This window comes from Hemiscyllium ocellatum, chromosome 24 (genome assembly GCF_020745735.1).
Source record: "Hemiscyllium ocellatum isolate sHemOce1 chromosome 24, sHemOce1.pat.X.cur, whole genome shotgun sequence".
Lineage (NCBI taxonomy): Eukaryota > Metazoa > Chordata > Chondrichthyes > Orectolobiformes > Hemiscylliidae > Hemiscyllium > Hemiscyllium ocellatum.
Genome location: NC_083424.1, coordinates 31,097,139 through 31,121,652, shown reverse-complemented (window position 1 = coordinate 31,121,652; position 24,514 = coordinate 31,097,139). Strand labels below are relative to the sequence as shown.

At 40.4% G+C, this 24,514-nt stretch overlaps 1 protein-coding gene across 3 annotated transcripts in view; it reads right to left on the bottom strand.

Annotated features, from left to right (window-relative positions):
- Positions 1–5,459: 5,459 nt before the first annotated feature.
- Positions 5,460–24,514, bottom strand: part of slc15a4 (solute carrier family 15 member 4) — a 76,744-nt gene continuing 57,689 nt past the window's right edge. For all 3 annotated transcript variants that reach the window (XM_060843666.1, XM_060843667.1, XM_060843665.1), the window contains 2 exons: positions 20,783–20,941; positions 5,460–6,587 (listed from right to left, as the gene is read on the bottom strand). In XM_060843666.1, coding sequence (XP_060699649.1) covers positions 6,439–6,587; positions 20,783–20,941 — 308 coding nt within the window. In that variant the 3' untranslated portion in view covers positions 5,460–6,438. The remainder of the gene's footprint in view (positions 6,588–20,782; positions 20,942–24,514) is intronic.

Here is a 24,514-nt window from a genome sequence, read left to right as displayed (position 1 = left end):
AGCACCACTGCCTCACTGCACCAGGGACCCAGGTTCAATTCCAGCCTTGAGTGACTGTGTGGAGTTTGCACATTCTCTCCGTGTCCGCGTGAGTCTCCTCCGGGTCCTCCAGTTTCCTCCCGTGTTCCAAAGATGTGCAGGTCAAGTGAATTGGCTATGCTACATTGCCCATTGTGAGAGATGCATTAGTCAGAGGGAAATTGGTCTGGGTGGGTTACTCTTCAGAGGGTCAGTGTGGACTTATTGGGCAAAGGGCCTGTTTCCACACTGTAGGGAATCTAACCTTGCATAAAAAATTGAAATCTACATTCAACAGCAAAATTGGTCAATATGAAGTACATTCTTCAGGGTCCTTCCCTTTCTTTAAAATGAGGGAGATATTAGCCTCTCTAAGAGTAGGCGGCAGACAATTCTGTGTATAAAAATATTTGTGCATCCCCAAAAGTGGCTCCACCAACATGTTTATGAATTTCTTATAGAATTCAGTTGGCAATCCATCTGGTCCTGATGCCTTATTGCTTCCTGCACTGTTAAAGGCGCATTCAAAAGGGAAGCCTGTTTGTATTTATATTGGGAAGGTCCAGACTTTCAAAAAGAGGACTGCATTCCCTTTGTACCGTGTTAACACTCCTTCGACTGATATAGCTCTTCAAAGTATTCCCTCAACCTAACACTGATCTCTTTCAATTCACAGTAAGCAAACCAGCTTTCTCCCTAACAGACGTAATAGATTAGGAAGCTTTTTTCCTCGTCAAATATACCAGACATAGGTATCTTCGAATTCAAACGGTTTTTGTTTGGCAAAAGGAGACTTTTTTTTAGCCATTTGTGTGTGCATTGACTCGAGAGCAGCCCAGAGAACTGTGACCCACTGCAGCTTAACCACTGACGGCCTATTAGAACATATTTTTGAGCAACCTTCAGGCGGGCCTCCAGCATCCGTTGCTGCTCCTCACTCTTCCTCTTTCTAGTCATTGAATATGATATGATCAGCCCTCATAAATATGCATTAGTGGTTTCCCAAAGCATTGCCAGATTACTGACCATACCTGAATTAATATCCCAAAAGGCCCTGAGCTATCTTGCAATATATTCAATAAATTTACTATCCTCTAACAAAAATGGATCCATGCGCCAGTGACGTGCATCCATTCCACTACCCTTGATTTTAACATGTTAATACACAGGCGCATGATCCAAAACAGCTATATTCCCAAATTTGCACACCAATGTTCTGTCCAAACCGTCAATTGGAATAAAAAAAAAACATGTTATTGTGCATATGGCACTTGTGTGGGTTGGAACAGAATGTGAAGTTTCTTCCATTAAGGTGGAGGTGCCTTCACACATCCACTCGTCTCAACTCATCACACACGTCCACCAACTATTTAGACTGCGCGGGTACCTGCCAGGCCTTTTGGCATTCTGTCAATCTCTGTATCCATGAGATGCTTAAAATCACCTCCTATACTCTTAGAAGCCCAAGATTCATTAATTTAGTCATTGCATCAATTAGAAATTTAAGAGGATGCGCCAGGGGACAACATACATTCAAAACACCATAATCTTCTCCATGTATTAGGGCTTTAAGAATAATAAACCGTTCATGTTCATCCTTAATCTGCTCCATTACCTGGAAAGGGAGGTTCCTTCTAATCAGTATAGCCACTTCTCTACTCTTAGAGCTGAAGGATTAGAAAAATACTCTGTCACAACCCCACGTGCTGCAGTTTCACATGTTCCTTATTAGTTAGATGCTTCACCTACAGCACGGCAATGTCTACCCTTTCCTTCCTGAGGCTTGATAAGACCTTCTTTCTTTTAACAGGAGAATGGCTCCCTTTAATATTCCAGGTGCACCACCCGAACAGATCACTAGCCATGGTCATCTAGGACAGTCCATGGTTTCCCAGGAGGGGGGGAAACTTAACTGAGGCGTGACAAGTTACAAAATTATTAACTCGGAGATCTAAGAACTATTCCTATAAAAACGACTACAAGTAAAAAAAAACTACATTTAACTGAAACATACACCCAAATAACCCCCAATTTGCTCGAGATCTTTCCCCTTGCCTATAGGGGGCACCCCTCCCAATCCTTACTACCATCTTAACTCCCTCTAGCTGAGGCTGTGCCCTAGCCCCAGCCAATTCACAAAAGAAGAAAACCTGTTATTTACATTCTGAAAGTTAACAATGGATACACATCCTCCACCACCCACTCATCTCAGCCATAGATATAGCCAGACCCAATAAAAAAATCAAGAGGACAGCAGTAAAAAAAAAGGAAACCTAGATAATACCCAACCAAATATATAAAATAATTCCAATTTTACAAAACTGTACATATGAAACCAATAACCACAAAACAAAGAGAGAGGAAGAAGGAAGTAGAAAAGGGGGGGGGGGGGGGGTAATAGAAAAAATGCCAAACCATTGTCTGCAAAGACACCCCCTCTCCTCCCACTCATTTCAAAGATTTCACAAATTCCTTCGCCTTTTCTGCGGAGTCAAAAGTTATATACCATACCCCCATGGGCGAAACGCAACACGGCGGGTACCTCATGGAGTATTGAATGTTCAGGTCCTTTAATTCTTTTTTCACATCAAATGTCCTTCTCTTCTTAATCAGGACTCCTGCAAAAACATTATCCTTGAACCTTGATACATTAAAGCTTGTGAGTTCTATCCCAGTTTTCTTTCCGTTTCCACTATTAACTGCTTTTCTCTATAGTACAGGAGCTGCACTAGGACTGCGCTGGGGCACTGGTCCAGCCCGGATCTGCACATTGCGATCTGGTGGGCCTGCTCCACGCTCACCAGGCCCGACTCAGACTCCAACCCCAGGAACTTCGGGAACCATCCCTGCAGAAAGCCTACAAGGTCCTCGCCTCCCTCACGCTACGGGAGACCCACGATCCATAAGTTCTTCCTTTTATTTTTGTTTTCCAGGTCATCAACGTAATCCTGAAGGATCCGAACCTGGTCTACCAGCATTCGGATTCTTCCTCCTGAGACCTCTGCTATGGTGTCCGATGTTGCGGCTCTCACCTCCACTGCGTCCAGTCTTCATTCCAGCAGCTGGATTTCCTGCTCGTGCTTTTTAAGAATGGCAGACAGTGGCTCAACCACTGCTTGAATCCACTTTCAGACAAACTCAGTGAGTGCTGCTGTCCTGCTGGATCCAAAGGAGCCGTCCTGGGAGACTTGAGCACTGGCTGCAGGCACTCCTGGTGCAGTAGAGGAGTGCCCTGACTGCTGTACTCCTTTAGGCCCTTTTCCTTTACTGGACTTCCCCCTGGCCTTAAAGCTGTCCCAGAAAATTTCAGCAGCTCCAAATAATCAGTAAGTTTACTGGATTTTTCTCCTGGGGGTGGTTGGTAAAACATGGGGCGGGGGGGGGGGGGGGTTGAATACTCACCTTGCATGGGGGTATGGCACAGAGCCCAGCAAAGACCACACCACTTAAGACTGCCGCCATCTTGAATCTCCCCAATCCTAGAATGTCCGATGCTGTCTGACCAGTTATGCTTTTCCAGCAGCACACTCTTCAACTCTGACGTCCAGCACCTGTAGTCCTCACTTTCTTCTAGTTGATTATAACCTTACTGCGAAGCCTCTTCCAAAGATGCCTACCTTGAAGACATTCCCCTCCTCCCTCTACAAGTATCTGAATAAGTCGCTCTCTCACTGCACCCTCTCAGGTCGTCTCCTCTACTCTGAAGCTCTTCAGCCATGTCCTGAAGCAGACACACTACCACAGCCACATCTCCACATTCCTGATAAAGAGCTTATACTTGAAATGTCAACTCTCCTGCTCCTCAGATGCTGCCTGAATGGCTGTGCTTTTCCAGCACCACACTCTTCAAGTTCCACGAATGTGGCAACATTAATGGGTTATGTGGTCTAGAAGGTAGATGCTCATTTGCCTTCATCGGTGGGGACGGAGGATAAAAATTGCAAATCATGCTATAGCTGTTTGAAACTCGAGTCAAGCCACATTTGGAATAGTGTGCAGTTCTGGTCACCACACTACCAGAAGGATGTGGAGGCTTTGGAGAGAGTACGGAAACAGCTTACCAGGATGTTGCCAGGTTTGGAGGGTATCTGTAATGCGGAGAGAATGAACAAACTTGGTCTATTTTCATTTGAACGTCACAGGAGGAGAGGCAAACAGATAGAAGTTTACAAAATTATGAGAGGCATGGATGGACTGGAGAGTGAAAGTCTTTCTCCCGGGGGGAGATGTCAATTTCCTGGTGACATAGTTTAAAGTAAAAGTTTAAAGGAGATGTAAGAGGTATGTTTTTAAAAAAAAACAAAGGATGGTAAGTACCTGGAATGTAATGCCAGTGGTGGGTGCAGACATAAGAGCAACATTTAAGAGGCATCTTGGCAGATATATGAATAGGCAGAGAATAGAGGGATAAGGACTGTGCAGAGGCAAAAAGCTTTCAGTTTAAAAAGGCATGTGTTGGTGCAATCTCATTGAGCCAAAGGAACTGTTTTTGTGCTGTACCTTTCTTGGTTCTCCCTAAATTTCAGACATCTGCCTTTTTCTTCATGGCCTAATTTGAAACCTGCCTCTTGGAACAAATTTTTGGACACCCTTCCTCAGGGTGGATGTTTATTCCACGTTCCTCTGAAACCTTGAGATGTCTATGTCAAATGTAAAAGCATATTGGAGTTACTTTGGTATAATTGGAGTTGCCTGCTTGTTTAGATATGGCCACATGTCTTTTAAAGTTTCAAATATGTTGTTCTTTACAGATATTGGTAATCTGGTTTCCATAGTTAAGACTTGAGACTAAGTTATCAGATCTTCAGCACTAATTATATACACCATCTAGGCTAGCCATCCTAACGTATTATGCTGAGTGAAGAACAGTCTGTAGAACAACTAATTTGAAATACTAAAATTTTTTTTTAGATTAGATTACTTACAGTGTGGAAACAGGCCATTCGGCCCAACAAGTCCACACTGACGCGCAACCCACCCATTCCTCGACATATACCCAACACTACAGGCAATATAGCATGGCCAATTCACCTGACCTGCACATCTTTGGACTGTGGGAGGAAACCGGAACACCAGGAGGAAACCCACGCAGACACGGGGAGAATGTGTGGAGTTTGCACAGTCAGTCGCCTGAGTCAGGAACTGAACCCGAGTCTCTGGCGCTGTGAGGCAGCAGTGCTAACTGCTGTGCCACCGTGCCGCCCCTAAATTAGGGTTGGTTGCCATGAACCAAATCCCAATTTCTGGGATTTACTCTATTTATTCCAAAACTTTCATGGATCTACTACTGTGCAGGAAATACCAAATGTGGATAATCCAGTTTAACTGTATTCAGAATTGTGCAAGGGAAATTCAATTATAAAAGAGCCATCCTGAAAACAAATCATTGTAAGTTTAGCAGCATCTTTTCACCTATTTGTACAATATAGGTAAAGAGATAGTTTTACATTTAAAACAAGTTACATTTATTTGGTAATACATAATTTTACAGCATATTCAAAACAATCCTGTGAAAGATTCAGCTCCCAATCATAAATGCCTTTCCCGGTCAGTTAAAAAAACGAAAAAAATACTGTTGCCGAACAGCCAGATGGCTCAATTGCTATCGTTAGAAAAGGGAAAAAGTTTAGAGAATTCAAATTAGTCATAAAAACAGCAGTTAATTTGTAAACTGGCCACAATGTGCAAATCTCTACTTTATGCATTTTGCAAGATCAGATGTCATTTACTATATAGCTTTAATTTTTGTAACATATCTATTTATTAGTCAACTGGCTATTGGAAAGATAGATTCCCCTCAGTCTTTTGGTTGTAAACATGATTTACAGAATTGCTAATGATGCAATTATATTTTCAGCTGTTTTACGGATGTGCTTAAAAGGGCATTGACCTTTATATTCATAAAAAGATAAAATTAATAAAACACAGAACTTGATTAACACTGAGCTAACAAAAATAACGTTAAAAAAATTACCTAGTTCATTAAAATACTCTTAATGTTCACTTACACTAAAAATGACTTTAGGTTCAACAAATCTCAAAACAAACAAATGGACCTTTCACTTAATATTCAAAGTTTACAATACATCAGAAAGTCATGAATATTTCTTTTAGAGGCAATGAAGAACAGAAGTAGATATAAAAGAAATATTGCTTTGACAAAGTGAAGAAAATAATACTTGAAAAACCTCATTATCTGCCAGTAAACTCTGAAATTACTTGTAGTGTCCCACATGTTGAACCTCAACCATCTTTCAGGCAACCTAAAAGATTCAGTTTGCAGGTGATGAGCCAAGGAATACTATGAGCCAATCCATTACTTGTTGAAGAAAGGAGTTACAAGTATTTTCATAATAATTCCATGTCTCAAGTACTGGCTCATTTTTATTTCCTTGTCTGATTATGCTTCAGTTCTTCACTTCACCTTCTTCCATTGATGAATAGTTTACCAGATTTGGTTTTGTGATGATCAAATGTCACAGATACCACGATAAAAATAATTAGCGTTACACACTGTATGGCTGCTAGTAGGAAGAAATAGTAGTCCATATGACATTCGTTGATGTTACCTGGAGGGGAATAAAACAGTTAAAATACATTAAAATTTTGACTCGTGCAAATTAAGATACAATCACAATGACTGTATTTGTGTTTTAAAATTGACAACACAAAGAACAGCAGTCTTTGATACTAGTTCGACCAGGTATACAGAATAGATGCTGAAGTTGGATAGAGCTCTCAAAGATAGTGGAATCAAGGGTTATGGAGATAAAGCAAGGAGCGGATACTGATTGGGAATGATCAGCCATGATCACATTAAATGGCGGTGCAGGCTCGAAGGGCTGAATGGCCTACTCCTGCACCTATTGTCTATTGTCATAAGTTTACAGTATTTCATGGTGTAAGGTTATCCCAAATCATTGTGCAGCCAATTAAGTACTTTTTGAAATGTTATAATTATTGTAAAATACAACATGACAGCCAATTTGCACACTCTAGGCTCCAATGAACCACAATGTGATAGCAAATGGATAGTCAGTTGGTCAACTGTTTCATGCTATAAGCTGCACAGTTTCATGGAGAGGAGCTTACAAATATTGGGGTAAAACCTCGATCATTTTCATTGCACATTTATCCCATTGCACAGAAAATGCTTTTAGGAATTTCATCAATATTGTTGGATAGTTACAAGTAAAAAGATTAGCATCGACTGCACTCAATGGAAAGTACCTAGTGTTTCTATCATTTTTTCCAACATATGATCGATCTACACAAGAGGTCCTAGACATTGTTTAAGACTGACATCTCAAAATCTCAGTTTTGTCACAGTGAAATGTTCAGCTGTAAACACTAAATTCATCTATTTAGTATCGGTAGTATTTCAAAATTACTTCTCCTCTTTTACTTTTTCTATTTTCAGATTTCTCCTGCTACCCATCATTCCTTTCTCATACAAATATACAGATGTCTAACTGCCAACTCTTTTGTTCTTAAGTGTCTGTTACTCGTGAGCAGCTCCTGGACAAAGTATAAATGATTAGTATGTGATTTGTCTATTAACTTTTACTTTGCATTGAATCAAGAAATTGAAATTTCTAATGTCTAATGCTTATGTTCTGAATGCACATGCATTTACATCAAAATACTGCATCCACTGGTTATAATCAACTGCATCATGGAGATGCAAAATAAAAGTCTGCATTTGTAGTGTTATATATATTTAATGTAGACAGAGCACGAATGCATCTTTCAACACAACTCAAATCGCACCGTAAAAACTTGAAAAACAAAGATTCAGTAGGACTATAACAAAGTTAATGTCCGAGAATGACGCTGAACTATACACAATACCTAAAACAGGAAGCTCACGATGATTTATCAAGTATAAAACATGATAATTCAAAATTACTACTATAAATATATGGCAAAGTACTGCTTCATGCAGCAAGTTTTTATTAATATTGAACAATTTAAGATTGGTGCTGCTTTATTCCTCCTTTTGTTGAATCAACTATAATCATTTAGCAACATGAAATATAGTACAATTAAATCTTACCATCTGTACATTTTTGATGTACAACACTCAAGTCAAAGCACCATAACAGCTTTCAACAAAGCACTTTGGAATAGATCCACCTTCCTTTTTAAAGATTAACATGGGAAAGGGACATATTTAGGCTACTTAAAATGCCAATCTCTTTCAATATGGTGATTTAAAGGTGCAATTAGTATAAAATAACTTATAAAGTAAGTATGCTCCCTTTGACATAAAGCAAGAGGAAAAAATAGTCAAGAGCTTTGTTTTCAATATGAATAATTGAGCTGAATAAGTCTGAACGAAAGGATGGTAGAGGGATGGAGGTATACCATCCCAATGGATTTTTTTTGTGACGGAGGTTGATATCAGTGGCATGTAAAATCAAGTCTATCTATGGTTTTTTTTGCCTTATGCTATGATTTGCATTTATGCTCAAAGTAGATACATTATACTAACCATTTGGAGTTTTTGCAACAACGATATTTTTTCAATTCCGCAAATGTTATTTAAAAATTGGCCACAGCATCTTTAAAGTTCAATATGTCAAAACATACCAGATTGGGTACGTTGAGGCAAAGCCCAAGTAAATGTTTGAACCTAACTTGTTATCAAGGATTAAGGTTCCAGGTCACGAGAGATATTTACCTAACAAATATCTTTCTTTTGTGAGGCTGTTCGAACAAAGACCAAATTCTGACCATTATTTAATAGCAGCACCTCCCGTGGGCCTGATGACCAGTGGTTACCAATGGGCACAGATTCCAAAATCAAAAGCAACAACCCACAATGTTACATGGCAGCTTCATGTGCAGCATACAGGGTGAAATCTGCTTCTCAAAAACTGAGCTAAGCTAAGGAAGTTAAGCAAATGAAAGACACTAATAAGGATCAATTCAATTATAACAGAAATCGGTGTTGATTTTCCTTAATTAACCCAAACAATGCAAGTAACTTAATTTTGTCTCAATTATTAATTACTAAATGCTTGCTCACCAAGATTGAACAGCGAATTAAAGAAAGAGAGCGCGCGCGCGCGGGCGAATGAAAGAGAGCGCGCGCGCGGGCGAATGAAAGAGGGAGAGCGAATGAATTGTCATTGAAAGAGAGAGAATTGTCATTTATCTCAAGAGGGTTGGAATATAAAAGCACCGTTGTGCTACTGAGACTTTATAAAGCTCTGGTTAGGCCCCATATGGAGTACTGTGTCCAGGTTTGGTCCCCACACCTCAGGAAGGACATATTGGCACTGGAACATGCCCAGCAGAGATTCACACAGATGATCCCTGGAATGGTTGGTCTAACATACAAGGAACGGCTGAGGATCCCGGGATTGTATTCATTAATAGAAACTTACAAGATAATACATGGCTTGGAAAGGGTAGACGCTACAAAATGGTTTCCATTAGACGAGGAGACTAGGACCCGTGGACACAGCCTTAGAATTAGAGGGGGTCAATTCAGAAGAGAAATGCGGAGACATTTCTTCAGCCAGAGAGTGGTGGGCCTGTGGAATTCATTGTCACAGAGTGCAGTGGAGGCCGGGACGCTAACTCTCTTCAAGGCAGAGATTGATAGACTCTTGATGTCACGAGGAATTAAGGGCTACGGGGAGAATGCTGGTAAGTGGAATTGAAATGCCCATCAGCTATGATTGAATAGCGGAGTGGACTCGATGGGTCGAATGGCCTTACTTCCACTCCTATGTCTGATGGAAAGAGAGGGAGAGAGAATGAAAGAAAGAGAGGGAGAGAGAATGAAAGAAAGAGAGGGAGAGAGAATGAAAGAAAGAGAGGGAGAGAGAATGAAAGAAAGAGAGGGAGAGAGAATGAAAGAAAGAGAGGGAGAGAGAATGAAAGAAAGAGAGGGAGAGAGAATGAAAGAAAGAGAGGGAGAGAGAATGAAAGAAAGAGAGGGAGAGAGAATGAAAGAGAGAGAGAGATCACAAGAGTGATGCACTCAGGAAACTCCTGTAATACTTGGCTGGTCCTCTTTGATTGCCTGGAATTCACACATTCCCAGTTTAGAAAAGCTTAAACTGTGAGATGACCATATCCAGAAATGCACTATCAATGCAGCATTCAGGGTCATAGCCTCATGGATGTACTGCAAGGTACACCAGCTGCCCCTTGAGCTCAAAAACCTACATTTGCTCCAGCTAAAAACACGTCCTGCACAAGCAATCTTCAAACATCTGGGAAGCATTCTGGAGATCCTCATGGCATTGCCATCACTAAATTATCCATTATCAAAATCTTTGGGATATGATGATCAGGAACTGAACTCGTCATGTGAGCACTGTGGCTAGTTAGGTAGGCCTGGGGCTAGGAATTCTGCAGTTTGAGTCTCACCTCCAAACCTCCCAAAACCTGTTCACCTCCAAACCTCCTCAAGACACAAGTGAGGAGTGTGACAGTAGACACGCTACTCATTGTGGAGTACAGCTCCAACAATACTTAAGAAACTTGAAATGACCGAGACAAAGCAGGCTACTTGATTGTCATCACATCCATAACTATTCACTCCCTCCACTTCTGATGCTCAGTATCAGTTGGGTACTATCTACAACATGAGGTGCAAATCTGTGACTATTTTCAGAATGACAAGGGCATCTGTTACATGGAAACACTGCTACCTGCAAGTTCGCCTCCAAGCCATTCACCATGTTGACTTTGAAATATATCACTATTCCTTCACCGTCACTTGGTCATTGTTCTGGAACTCTCCCCCTGTTGGCATAGCAGGGCTACTTACTCCAAATAAACTGCAGCAATTCATGGCAGCAGCTCACCGCTGCCTTCCCAAGAGCGATTACGGATGGGCAATAAACTCTGGCTCAGCCAGAGATGTCCACATCCCATGAAGTAACTTTAAAAAAAAAATCCATCATTTTAGGAGATGTTGAATTGCTGGTATATTGTGAGATCTGCTTCAATGACCACATGTTAATGTTCAATTAATCTCATTACTCAACTGATTTCAAAGACTGTAAGGTAATTCAATACACCTTAATATTCAAAGGGCATCTGATCATGACAATAAATGATTGCCAGTAGCCTCTTTCCTGAATTAGTGTTTCACCCTGTTCTGAAATTCCTAATAGAAAGTACAAGCACACAAGTTAGTGGGGACTGTATTTAATTGTGTGCTCTAACTTCATGGAATAAAATGTGTGTCAGGTAATAAATTTAGAAGGAAAGCAGAGATAAATTGAAGGCCATGCATATTGTTACAACACAGGTAAACACTTCTGCTTAATTTAAAGCAGTAACACAAAAGATTTATCCCAAGCAGTAATCTGTGGAAATTCAAGGCCAAGAACTATTTAAAGTAAAAATTAACAACTTTACTTAAAAGTAGAACAGTGAAAGATTAACTAACTATTTACAACTCCTTCCTCTAAACTATCTTTTACCTTCCCCTTCTATAATACTAGTCCGATAAAACATCCGATTAAAATAAAAACTTCTTATCTCAAAATCAGGCAGTTTTCGATTCTTCTCAGTATTTCGGTCTTCTTGGGGATTGTCCTTTACAGGTTACTGATCGATAAAGGTACCTTTAAGAAAGCTATTTTTCGAGCAGTCTCCACATGCTGGCTTGGCAGTTCTCTTCCCAACTGTTTTTAGCAAAACCAAGTACCCAAATTACATCAGCCCAAGTTTAATGATGTCTAAAAGCCCTATTCACCATCAAAACAACTCAAATTGCAAAAGCTTAGGTATTTTGTATTTTTGTATGCCAACAATAAACATGCATGTTAGACTATGAGTAAAATTCTCCCCTCCTTGGTACGGTGTGAACAATAGTGAGAAACTAACAATAATACAGAGAATGAAAACATGAAATGACGTGGGAAAGTATTCCCATTTTTCTCCCCGAAGACTCTAAATTCCTAACTATCCTTGAGAAGGCAGCGCCGTGCAGCCTTTTCGAACACTGCAGTCCATCTGATGTAGAACATCCACAGTGCCATGAGTAGCAAAGTCCCAGCATATTGACCCTGGGACATTAAATGCACATGGATATGTTTTCAGGTCAGGATGGAAAGTGGATTGGAGAGGACTTGTAGATGGTGATATTCCTATGTATTTGGTTCCCCATGCCCTTCTAGGTGGCAGTAATCATGGATTCGGAAGATGCTGCCTAAGTAGTCTTGGTAATTTTCTGTCGTTCATCCTTTAGGATAGTGTTTAACTCATGACTTGAGGCAGCTTTTCTCAGCAGACTAAGAGGGCTATATGGAAGAGTAGGCCTTTGATCTTCCCATTCTATATCACCAAGCCTTGATAGACAGTATGCTTCTTTAAAAACCTGACAGAATGAACCTTTCACTCCAGAGATGCGTAGAATCATTGATTCCATGGTCTCCCTTGCAAGGCTGGTGTATGTTTGGAATGGTGTGTACAGGCCCTCAAACAATTCTGCACTTCAGTGTGGACAATTCTGAGGTCAAACAAAGTGTAACTCCTTGGTTGTAGTGATCAACATACTATGCAAGGATCACAATACGGAGGCTGACTACAGTCAAGGAGTCAAATTGCTTGAGAGAGATGCGCAATGTTCAAGCAGGCTACTCATCTGATTTGTGTACCTTAAATCAGATCTGACAGGAAAAATTACAGGAAAAAAGTGGGCAGAAGGACTCTAAGGGCAGGGGGACGTTATGCTTCACGTTCTGTACAAGGAAGTTTCAAACTTAACAGGAATGCTCTTCCTTGGCTAATGCAGGGACAGAGAGACCTTAATGGCCCAATAACTAATTCCTTCTCCTCCCATGCAGGCACTTAGTAGTACTCCGTAAACCTTCACTGGGAGAAGCCAGCAGCTCCATCTCCATTATGAGGAGGAACCTACCAAACTCTCAGGATGTCGAGGCTTCTATCTGCACCCTTCACCAGAACAGAGACTTTCACATTTTAAACAGACTGAGTGAAGATATTTACTAAAATGAAAAAAAGTTATTTACCATGACATTTCACCTTTGCCACTCATGTGCCTCATTAAATTATTTTCTTTTTAATCCACCCACAATGTTTGAGTGCAATCCCAATGTCTGCAGGGAGTGTGGGGGAGTCTATTCTGTAGCTGGCCTGAAAGGTGGACAGTGGTTCTTAAGCCTTTGAGCCTAGTCAGCCCAGGCTTGCTGAGAATTTCCTGCTTAGATGCAAGTTCTCTCTCTCTTTGGCTTAAACTGCAGACTTTAGGATCACAAGCAAGGGGGAGGTGTAGGGTTGGGCACGTCTAGAGCATCAGGATAAGTAATTTTGGAAGGAAGGTTGATAATATATGACAACTCCTACCTACACTGGTACCCCCCAATCGCCTTGAAAGGAGAGGGCACCTTGAACGAGGTCAAGGTCACTCATTCTCCTCTTGCCTTGCACTGATGTTAAACATCTATGGATAAAGCAATAGAACACAAGCTCACATGCATATGCAGCAATCAGACCAAGCTGCACCTGGGCCTCCATGGTGGTTACCAACCTGTCCATGGAGAGAGCCAGATTGGTTTATACTGGAGCCAGCAGGCTCCTGATAGTATTGGTGGATTTCTGCGTCCTTCCATCCAGCTTACAGACATCTCCAGTAAACTGCCACTGTTCCTGTGTCTATTATACAATAATCAATTGCTAGATCACCTTCTGCATGGGACTGAGCAGGTGCCTGGTCTCTGGCAATCCTCCGAGTGCCAGCGACTTGGGGCACTGCTTTCTTCACCAGCTGCAGATGTGTTCACAAGATTGTGCTCCTGAGTCTAACCAGGATAGAGAGCTCATCAAGGTGAAAGTCTCTGTTCTGGTGAAGGGTGCAGATAGAAGCCTCGACATCCTGTGAGTTTGGTAGGTTCCTCCTCATAATGGAGATGGAACTGAGGACTTCTGATGCTGGCTTCTCCCAGTGAAGGTTAATGGAGTGCTACTAAGTGCCTGCATGAGAGGGGAAGGAATTAGTTATTGGGCCATTAAGGTCTCTCTGTCCCTGCATTAGCCAAGGAGGAGCATTCCTGTTAAGTTTGAAACTTCCTTGTACAGAACATGAAGCATAACATCCCCCTACCCTTACAGTCCTTCTGCCCACTTTATTCTACTCGTTTTGCTTTGAAACTGCAGTTAATGTTGCCATTCCCTCTATATTCATGTCTTTTGTTTTTTTCTTGTCCCATTAACATTTCCGTTATACCTGTACCTTTGTTATTTAACCTTTCCTGTCTCCAGACCTTCCTTTTTGTCCTTTTTTCCCACTGTCATCCACCGCTTCATGTGTCTGCAACCTATTGTAATAAGCCCTTACTTAGCATTGTTGTATTCCTGAAAAGTGGTGTTTTAAATTCAAGAATTTTAGATGAATTATATTTCTCTATTAAAACCCATGTTAGATTCTGTAGGATCTTTCCCATAAAAAAACACTGACATTTTAAATACTCTACATTTCTAGATTAGTGGACGTGTCAAAAAATTAAATTTAAAATATGGTAGAAACTACTAACTTTTGCATTAGTAAGTTATATTAACGGTTACTTATGATCAACATTTGTAACCGTGAAAACAGGAAAAAAATTGCTTGGCTTATTAAAAAAATTATAAGCTGCAAGTCAAGTCAGTTGCTGAGTGATTCAGTCGCAAAATCATATAATAACAATGAAATAATTCACCTGCAAGCAAAACCTCTCTGTTACTAAACAAGTACTAGAGATAGACAAAATAGGAATGCTTATGGTATTGCAATCTTTTTGGAATGGGGATTAAAAAAGATTGCATACTCATTTATCTAGCAGTGGTTGCTTCAAAAACGATGATATTTAATTGGAATAGTTACTTTTCTTCATTCCAATATAGCCTTTACATAAATCTAGTTCTTGCTGTTTCAATTGTCTTTGTTTTCTGATATTGGCAGATACCCTAAAGCATTCCATCATTTATGTATAAGCTATTGAATATTTTCACCACAAATTATTATGCAGCTGTCTAATCTACTTCCAGTCCAAGAGAAATGAGACAGAAATAATATGTAGATAAGGGAGTTTTAGGTAAATTCAATTTCATATAGGATGAAGTCCAGAAACTGGTGAGATGATGACTGGAGAAATTAAATTCAGTGAGAAAGGTACAGATGTAGATTTCAGCCTGACAAGTGTAAGAAGCATTTTGCCAATTGCAGCAAGACTTAAGAGCTTTACAAAGCTCCAGGCAGAATAAGAAATGCCTATGACAACAATGCAGAAGCAAAAGGAGAAGACAAGTGATGGAAACTGTACGCTCATGGTATTACAGTACTCTCTTTACAATTTTTCTTATCTTGACTCCTGTAAAGTTAAACATCACAACACCAGGTTATAGTCCAACAGGTTTTTTTCTGGAAGTACTAGCTTTTAGAGTGCTGCTCCTTCATCAGGTAGCTAGTGGGGCAGGATCATAGGACACAGAATTTATAGCAAAAGACCACAGTGTCATACAACGGATGTAATATATCCCCTTACATACACAAAACTACATAATCACTTCAGATTTGTAACTTATCTGTCTATAAATAATGGTGACCTATTGGATAGTTCATACTTTATATGTTTTTGATTCAGTACTTTTTTTAAAATTTCACTCATCTGCTAATGCTGACAACTTTATTATTTAATCATCTTGACTAGGCAGTAGGATGTTTGGCTTGGATTCAGAAGGTCACGACTTCAAGCCTAATTTCTGATACTTGAGCACATAATTTCGGCTTCAATGCCAGTGTAGCACTAAGAGAAGGCTATGTGGTTGAGGGTGCTGTGTGGTGTATAAATGGCTAAAGAGGGACAGTGCCTGTCTGTCCAGTCAGCTGAACCTAACAGATCAGAAAGCACAATTCAAAAATAAAAAGGAGTCCTCACAGTTATTCTGGTCAGCATTTACCCTTCAATGGGCTTCACCAAAACTGATTACAGAGGAACTTTAATTATCCAAACAACATCTCAAGGTCCCATAAAAACATTAAATCAAAGAGGTAAGTGTATTCAATTTACTTGTACTGAAGAACATGTGAAAATGATGGCAAAAACAAAGAAACACAAGCACGTCATGCATCAGCAACTGGATATTTTTTTATGTAAAGGTTAGTTACAAATCCTGTCACTTTACCAGGCTATTCATGAAAAAAAACGTCAGAGGAAGTAAACGCATGTCCGAGGCAGTGCTTCTGCCTTTCTAGCGTGACAGTGAGTTCACGGAAACTGACAGATGCTCTTGTGATTGTGGAAGCTGTTTGGGACCTTGTTTAATGCTGGGATTTCATATTTATGTGAAGGTAAAGGTTTAGTCCTTCTCAGTTTAACCTGCAATTTGCAGAATGCAAAGATTAGTTTGTTTGCATAGTTGACTCATCAAAATTATAGATTTAAACAAACTCGCCAGTATAGCAGTGTTCGATCAGTATGGTTTCCCTTGTTTAAGGTCAAACCGATTATCCAAATAATCAATTATCCAAACGAAATACTGTCTGCCCATCTCATTCGGATAATTGTGGTTCCTCTGTAAATGATTATTTATTTCACTCCTTTTCGTACAATATGGCAATGTGGAATTTGAATGCTGGACAAACAGCATACTTCATAGGTAGATAATTGGCTGTGAAATGTTTTGAGGTGTCCAGTAGATGTAAAACCACATATGAAAGAGGCTATTGTTCTTTCTTTGATATAATGTTTGGGTCTGCATGCTACTTCATCATTCAATTTAATACATATTCCTTCATTTGTTCCTTGCTTCCACAACTCAATTTTATGTTCATTGACTTTGACCTAGACATTCCACTTAGTGGCAAATGTGGCTCTCAGCCCCCAAGAAGGTGGTCCAGGCCAAAAGAAAATAACTGCAAAATTCATGTCTTCTAAACACCCCTTCCCTTGAACATCTACAGCTTCTCTGACCCCTCTGTTCTGCCACTCCATACACCACCGTCAGTTCTTGAAACACTTTTGTTCACAATTAACCACCATAATCACCATCTGCTTATCTTGACACGGTAAACACACATTTGGAGAGCTGACTCCTCAATTTATAACTGTGATTATTAGTATTATCATTTCGCACAGAAACAAACAAACAAAGTTCAAATTGAGGGCAAACAGGCCAAAGTTTCCAAACTCATGATTCCAGCTGCTTTAAACACAGGAAAGACAGAACTATCACCCCCACTTCTGGATTTCAGTGTAAGCGAATTCACCCGAGGCTGCAGCACAGGGGAGTCCTTCCATCATGTTAAAACCTCTGTGTTCACCACTACTGGAAAATGGAAATTCAGGCCTTTGAATCTGTCACCCCTTGGTCCACTTACCTTATTATCCAGATGCTACTGAAATTAGTTGAACTGTCATCAAAATGTTTTCAGAAAATCAACTATAAATTCATCCATAATGCCTACGCTACACTAGACCAGTAGCATTTTTGGCAAACCACCACAATTGAAGTTCAAGATATCCGTTTCCAGAATTCATGTGAAACTATTTAATGAACTTTGTTTGCCCAAACTGGAACATCTCTCAAGACATTCTCCCACAGGCTTTCAGTGTAACAAATATTAATCTATGGATTCTAGGTCTATCTGAACTTCATTCTCAGTCTTATGCTCATGTGGTAAAAACTAAAAAGTGGTTCATTGATTGAGAATGCACAAAATGACCGTTAAACTGAGGTTAACTCCAACTTTACTAATCACTAAAACTGTTGGTTTGAGTTACTTGCACTATTATTGTTACTAAGAATTATTTTAAGTCTATTTACCATATTTAAATGCAAATACTACATTCCCCCGCCTTTGCTGTTTCTGAAAGTTTAAAGAATGACTTTGCCTTCTCTTGAATGTGAAATGTAAAACAAAAATTAAATAAGTTATTTCTGTCTACAGTTTTCAACTTTCCACCTCCACTTTTAAATGTATCAATACTTGCTTGCATCCTACATCTATCATGTAGGAAGTTCAGAGCCCTTTATCAAACTGAATGAATGAAGATTGTTGGAAACAATGCTTTGTCTTGGATTAATCTGTCCACTTGTTTCATAAAATTGTCAATGCCTTATGCACTCTATAAAAAGATAGAGTATGGAAGTCTTTCACTTTTTGTATCCTCACCCTTTGGAATTTATTTTGATTTAATTGGATTTAATTTATTTGCTATTGATTAGTTATTGTGGTTCTGTTTGCCGAGCTGGGAGTTTTTGTTGCAAACGTTTCGTCCCCTTTCTAGGTGACATCCTCAGTGCTTGGGAGCCTCCTGTGAAGCGCTTCTGTGCTGATTCCTCCGGCATTTATAGTGGTTTGAATCTGCCGCTTCCGGTTGTCAGTTGCTGTCCGCTGCAGTGGCAGGTATATTGGGTCTAGGCCGATGTGTCTGTTGATAGAATTTGTGGACGAGTGCCATGCCTCTAGGAATTCCCTGGCTGTTCTCTGTTTGGCTTGCCCTATAATAGTGGTGTTGCCCAATCGAATTCATGTTGTTTGTCATCTGAGTGTATGACTACTAAGGATAGCTGGTCGTGTGGTTTCGTGGCTAGTTGGTGTTCATGGATGTGGGTTGTTAGCGGTCTTCCTGTTTGTCTTATGTAGTGTTTTGTGCAGTCCTCGCATGGAATTTTGTATGCTACATAGTTTTGCTCATGCAGGGTATCGGGTCCTTTGTCCTGGTGAGTTGTTGTCCGAGAGTGGCTGTTGGTTTGTGTGATGTTAGGAGTCCTAGTGGTCGCAGCACTATCCTTAGTAGCCATACACTCTGATGACAAACAACATGAATTCGATTGGGACAACACCACTATTATAGGGCAAGCCAAACAGAGAACAGCCAGGGAATTCCTAGAGGCATGGCACTCATCCACAAATTCTATCAATAGACACATCGACATAGACCCTATATACCGGCCACTGCAGCGGACAGCAACTGACAACCGGAAGCGGCAGATTCAAACCACTATAAATGCCGGAGGAATCAGCACAGAAGCGCTTCACAGGAGGCTCCCAAGCACTGAGGATGTCACCTAGAAAGGGGACGAAACATTTGCAACAAAAACTCGCAGCTCGGCGAACAGAACCACAACAACGAGCACCCGAGCAAAAATCTTCTCACAAACTTTGAGCTATTGATTAGTAAACATTGGCCATTCACAGTAGTTGGATTTAGTACAAAACTTGATGAGAGCATAATTCAACATCCCATTAGTTTGTATCTTATGCCAGACAGAATGAAATTAAATGCCAATGAGAATCAATGATCAAATATTATTTGACAAGCATACTTAAGAACAAAAGCAAAAAGACATTCTTAATGTTTTCTCAAATCAGATAGGAAAATATGTATATATAAACATGGGAGACAACTAGTCAGAAATGCAAATACTGAGAATCATTTGCTTACTCTATAGGGTTGTGCTGCGTTTAAACTTTCAATAAATCATTGTGCGGTTACACTTGATCACAGATGGTCTTGTTAGGGAAAAAAAATCTAAGTTAAGACACCTTTAACACAAAACACAGCCAAACTGTCTTTTTAATAAGTATCACTGCTAATTTTTCCTATTATTTTATATGACTATTAATAATCAGTTGTCCTACTGACAGAATCAAGTTGAACCTATCAGATAACAGCCAGCATTCTGCCTTATTGGTATTTAAATAGTCAATGCCTCTGTTACTCACTTATCAACTTCAAGGAAGCACTTAAACCTTTTACAATGAGACGAGGTGATTGAAAATATGTTAACCAAAAACTAAATAATAATTAGCCTAGTCGGAATCACTTCACTGCAACTATAAATAGTAATTAATGATTTGCGCATTTGAAATGCACGAAAACGAATCCACTCCAACTTTTCACAGCCAATGCGGGCTTTTCAAACGTAGCTAATGGCAAGTAATTTGCACTACACAAGTGCAAGGCAATGACCATCTCCAATAAAAGAGAATCTAACCATCATCCCTCATTATTCAATGGCATAATCATCACAAAATCTACCACTAACAGAAACCATTGACTCAAGACTGAACTGGACCAGCCTTATAGTTTCTAAAAGGAGCAGGTTGGAGGCGAGGGATCCTGCAACAAGTAACTCACCACCCAACTATCCAAAATCTGCCTGCCATGAAGACACGTCAGAAGTATGATGAAATATTTCCAGCTTGCTTGGTTGAGTGCAACTCAACAATACTCAAGAAGCTTGATACCATCCAGAGCAAAACAGCCTACATGATTGGTACCATGTTCACAAACAAATACTCCCTCCACAATTAATGCTCAGAAGCAGTAGCGTTTGCTATCTACAAAAATGTACTATAGAAATTCACCCAGACTCATCAGATAGCACTTTCCAAACCATGACCACTGCCATCCAAAAGTACAAGGGCATCAGTAACCTGGGAACACTTCAACCTGCGTGATCCCCTCCAAGCCAGTCACCGTCCTAACTTGGAAATAGCACTGTTCCTTCAGTGTCACTAGGTCAAAATGTGGGCACTCTTCCTAGCGACATTTCAGGCTGCCTACATCAAATGTTTTTCAATATTAATAACAATGAAATAATTATATTTCATTGGTCTACTATATATGTTGTTAACTAGATATACAGTTTTTAAAAAAAAGCTCTTCCATTGCTTTGGAAAACTAATCTTGGGACTATTTTTGTATAAATGTAGTCTTATATTTAAGTAACTTAGTATACACTAAAAGCTCTAATCTATCGGCATCAAAACATATTTACATACCAAAATCACTCTTGCAGTTCATCCAACCAATCCAATCAACAGATACTAGGGCTAAAAGCCCTGACCCAACAAAGGAACCAACGCCAGTAAAGAAGAAGAATAGGCCCATGATAGCACTTTGCATCGACTTGGGGGCAGCTGAGTAAGCAAACTCCAGACCTGAAAAGCACAAAGTGAAAAGCACATTTTAGGTGCAATTTTAACAATTTCAAACAATGAAGAGTTGGATAAAGATTCATCTTTGGTTGACTGAAATTACTTTCCAGCTTTGAATCAAAATGTAAGCAATATATCTTTTATCTCACATTGTCAAAGCAAAAGTGAATAACAATTTACATTTTAATTCTGAAATATCTCTTCAGTACTGAATCTATCTAGTACCTGAGCAAACATGCTCTCAAATTTTTAATGTTTGCTTCACAGAGTTAAAATTGAAATGCAGGTACGAATCAGAACTCAATCTTACCAAGGAAGAAGCAGCACAAGAATTCCTAGAGTCATAGTTTTGGACTGCATCGGTCTGACAACAGATGGCATAAGTCCTGAAGGTAAGCAGAAAATGAAGTGCTGTTCTTCCAATGGTGTTCGATTTACTGGAACACTCTAGCAAGCCTGGGACAGACGTTGGACAGGGAACACAATGGTGTGTTGAAGTGGCAGGCAGCAGGAAGTTCGGGGTCACTTTTGTAGACAGAATGTAGATGTTCTGCAAAGCGGCTGCCCTATTTGCATTTCATCTCTCCAATGTAAAGCAGACCATGGTGAATTCATTAGGCTAGATGGAGTGATGTGCAGGTAAGTCACTGCTTTACCTGGAAGGTGCATCTGGAGCTTAAGATAGTGAGGAGGGAGGAGGTAAATGGGCAGGTGTTGCACCTTCTGAGATTGCATAGGAAGGTGCCATTGGGGTGTGCAGAGGGAATGCCTTGGAGGAATGGAAACAATCAAGGGCACTACAATTGTCTTGGGTGGATTTAATCTGCAAACTGACTGGGCAAATGAGATGGGCAAGATAACGGAGAAGGCAACTTTATTGAGTGCATGTTTCTTAGAGCATCACACTGCATAACCCAACTGGGAACAGACTAGCAATGTACAATGAGGTCCTAGTTAAAAGATTCTCTAGAGAGTAGAGATCACAACAGAGTAGAGTTTCAAATTCAGCTTGAGTGAGAGCAATTCGGGTCTCAAACAAGTGTCCTCAACATGAATAAAGGCAATTACAAAAGGTGTGAAGAACAAGAACAAGAAAATAATCTAACAGAAGATCGGTCAAGGAGCTGTGGAAGACACTTAAGTAGATATTTCATAGCACTCAGCAACATTTTTTCCCAATCAAAAAGGAGGGCTTGCTGAGAAGGATGAACCAACCATTGTTAACAAAGGCAGCTATGTAATCAAACATCAAGACAAATTAAGCAATGAAAACTAGTGGTAGACAGAGGATTGGCAAAGCTTTAGGAACTAACAAGAGACTAAGCAAGCTAATAAAAAAGGGAGAAAATTGATTATGGGAACAAACTTGCAACAAATGTAGTATATGAAAAGAGAGTTGCTAATGCAAATAAGAGACCCCTAGAAGGTGCACTACATAAAATTATAACAGGGAACAGGGAAATGACAGATAATTTAAACCAATATTTTGTGCTGGTTTTCATAGTGGACAGCACTGCAAACATCCCAAAAGATAATCAGAAAAGCAAAATCCAAATGGGGGGAAAGGTTTTGAAGAAGTAACAAACAAACAAAGAAGATTGATAAGGACAGAGCAGTAGATGTGATCGATATGGACTTCAGTAAGGCGTTTGACAAGGTTCCCCATGGGAGACTGATTAGCAAGGTTAGATCTCATGGAATACAGGGAGAACTAGCCATTTGGATACAGAACTGGCTCAAAGGTAGAATACAGAGGGTGGTGGTGGAGGGTTGTTTTTCAGACTGGAGGCCTGTGACCAGTGGAGTGCCAAAAGGATCATTGCTGGGTCCTCTACTTCTTGTCATTTACATAAATGATTTGGATGCGAACATAAGAGGTATAGTTAGTAAGTTTGCAGATGACACCAAAATTGGAGGTGTCGTGGACAGCGAAGAGGGTTACCTCAGATTACAACAGGATCTGGCCCAGATGGGCCAATGGGCTAGAAGTGGCAGATGGAGTTTAATTCAGATAAATGTGAGGTGCTGCATTTTGGGAAAGCAAATCTTAGCAGGACTTATCCACTTAATGGTAAGGTCCTAGGGAGCGTTGCTGAACAAAAAGACCTTGGAGTGCAAGTTCATAGCTCCTTGAAACCAGAGTCTCAGGAGATAAGTGAAGAAGGCTTTTATTATGCTTTATTTTATTGGTCAGAGTACTGAGTACAGGAGTTGAAAGGTCAGGTTGCGGCTGTACAGGACATTGGTTCAGCCACTGTTGGAATATTGCATGCAATTCTGGTCTCCTTCCTATCGGAAAGATGTTGTGAAGCTTGAAAGGGTTCAGAAAATATTTACAAGGATGTTGCCAGGGTTGGAGGATCTGAGCTACAGGGAGAGGCTGAACAGGCTGGGGCTGTTTTCCCTGGAGCGTTGGAGGCTGAGGGGTGACCTTAAAGAGGTTTACAAAATTAGGAGGGGCATGGATAGGGTAAAAAGACAAAGTATTTTCCTTGGGGTCGGGGAGTCCAGAACTAGAGGGCATAGGTTTAGGGTGAGAGGGGAAAGATATAAAAGAGACCTAAGGGGCAACGTTTTCATGCAGAGATTGGTACGTGTCTGTAATGACCTGCCAGAGGATGTGGTGGAGGCTGGTACAATTGCAACATTTAAGAGGCATTTGAATGGGTACATGAATAGGAAGGGTTTGGAGGGATATGGGCCAGACGCTGGCAGGTGGGACTAGATTGGGTTGGGATATCTGGTTGGCATGGATTGGTTGGACCAAAGGGTCTGTATCCATGCTGTACATCTCTATGACTCTATGACTTATAACATAAGGGACAAAGTATTTGACAAAATGAGGACTGAAGGCAGACAAGTTGCCAGAACCTGATGGCTTATATCCAAGAGTTTTGGGTATCGATTGAAAGAATTCTCTGGATTGTTGGACTGTTCCAGCAGATTGGAAAATAGTCAACGTGATCTTGCTTTTCAAGAAGGAGGGAGATAGAAAGTAGGAAACTATCTGCTGTTGGAAAACAAAAAGGTCCATTAAGGAAGGAATAGCAAGACATTTTAGAAAAGTTTAAAATAAACAAAGAGTGAACACAGCTTTGTGAAAGGGCACTTACATTTGACAAAATTTAAGAGTTCCTCTAGGACGTAACAAGCAGAGTTGATAAAGGAGAACTAGTGGATGTAGAGTATTGGAAAAGCACAGCTGGTCAGGCAGTATCCAAGGAGCAGGAAGATCGATGTTTTAGGCATAAGGCCTTCATCAGGAATGAAGCTTGTGAGCCAAAGGGGCAGAGAGATAAATGGGAGGGGGGCTAGGCTGGGGGAGGAGGAGGGGGTAGCTGAGAATGCGATAGGTAGACGTAGGTGGGGGATGGGGAAGGCGATAGGTTGAAGAGGAGGGTGGAGCGGATAGATGGTTAAGACTATGGACAGGTCAAGAGGCAGTGCCGAGTTGGAGGCTTGTGACTGGGATAAGGTAGAGGGGAGGGGTAATGAGGAAACTGGTGAAATCCACATTCTAACCAACCTCACCATCCCATGGCTGAACACTTCAAGCTCCCTCCCACTCCACCAAGG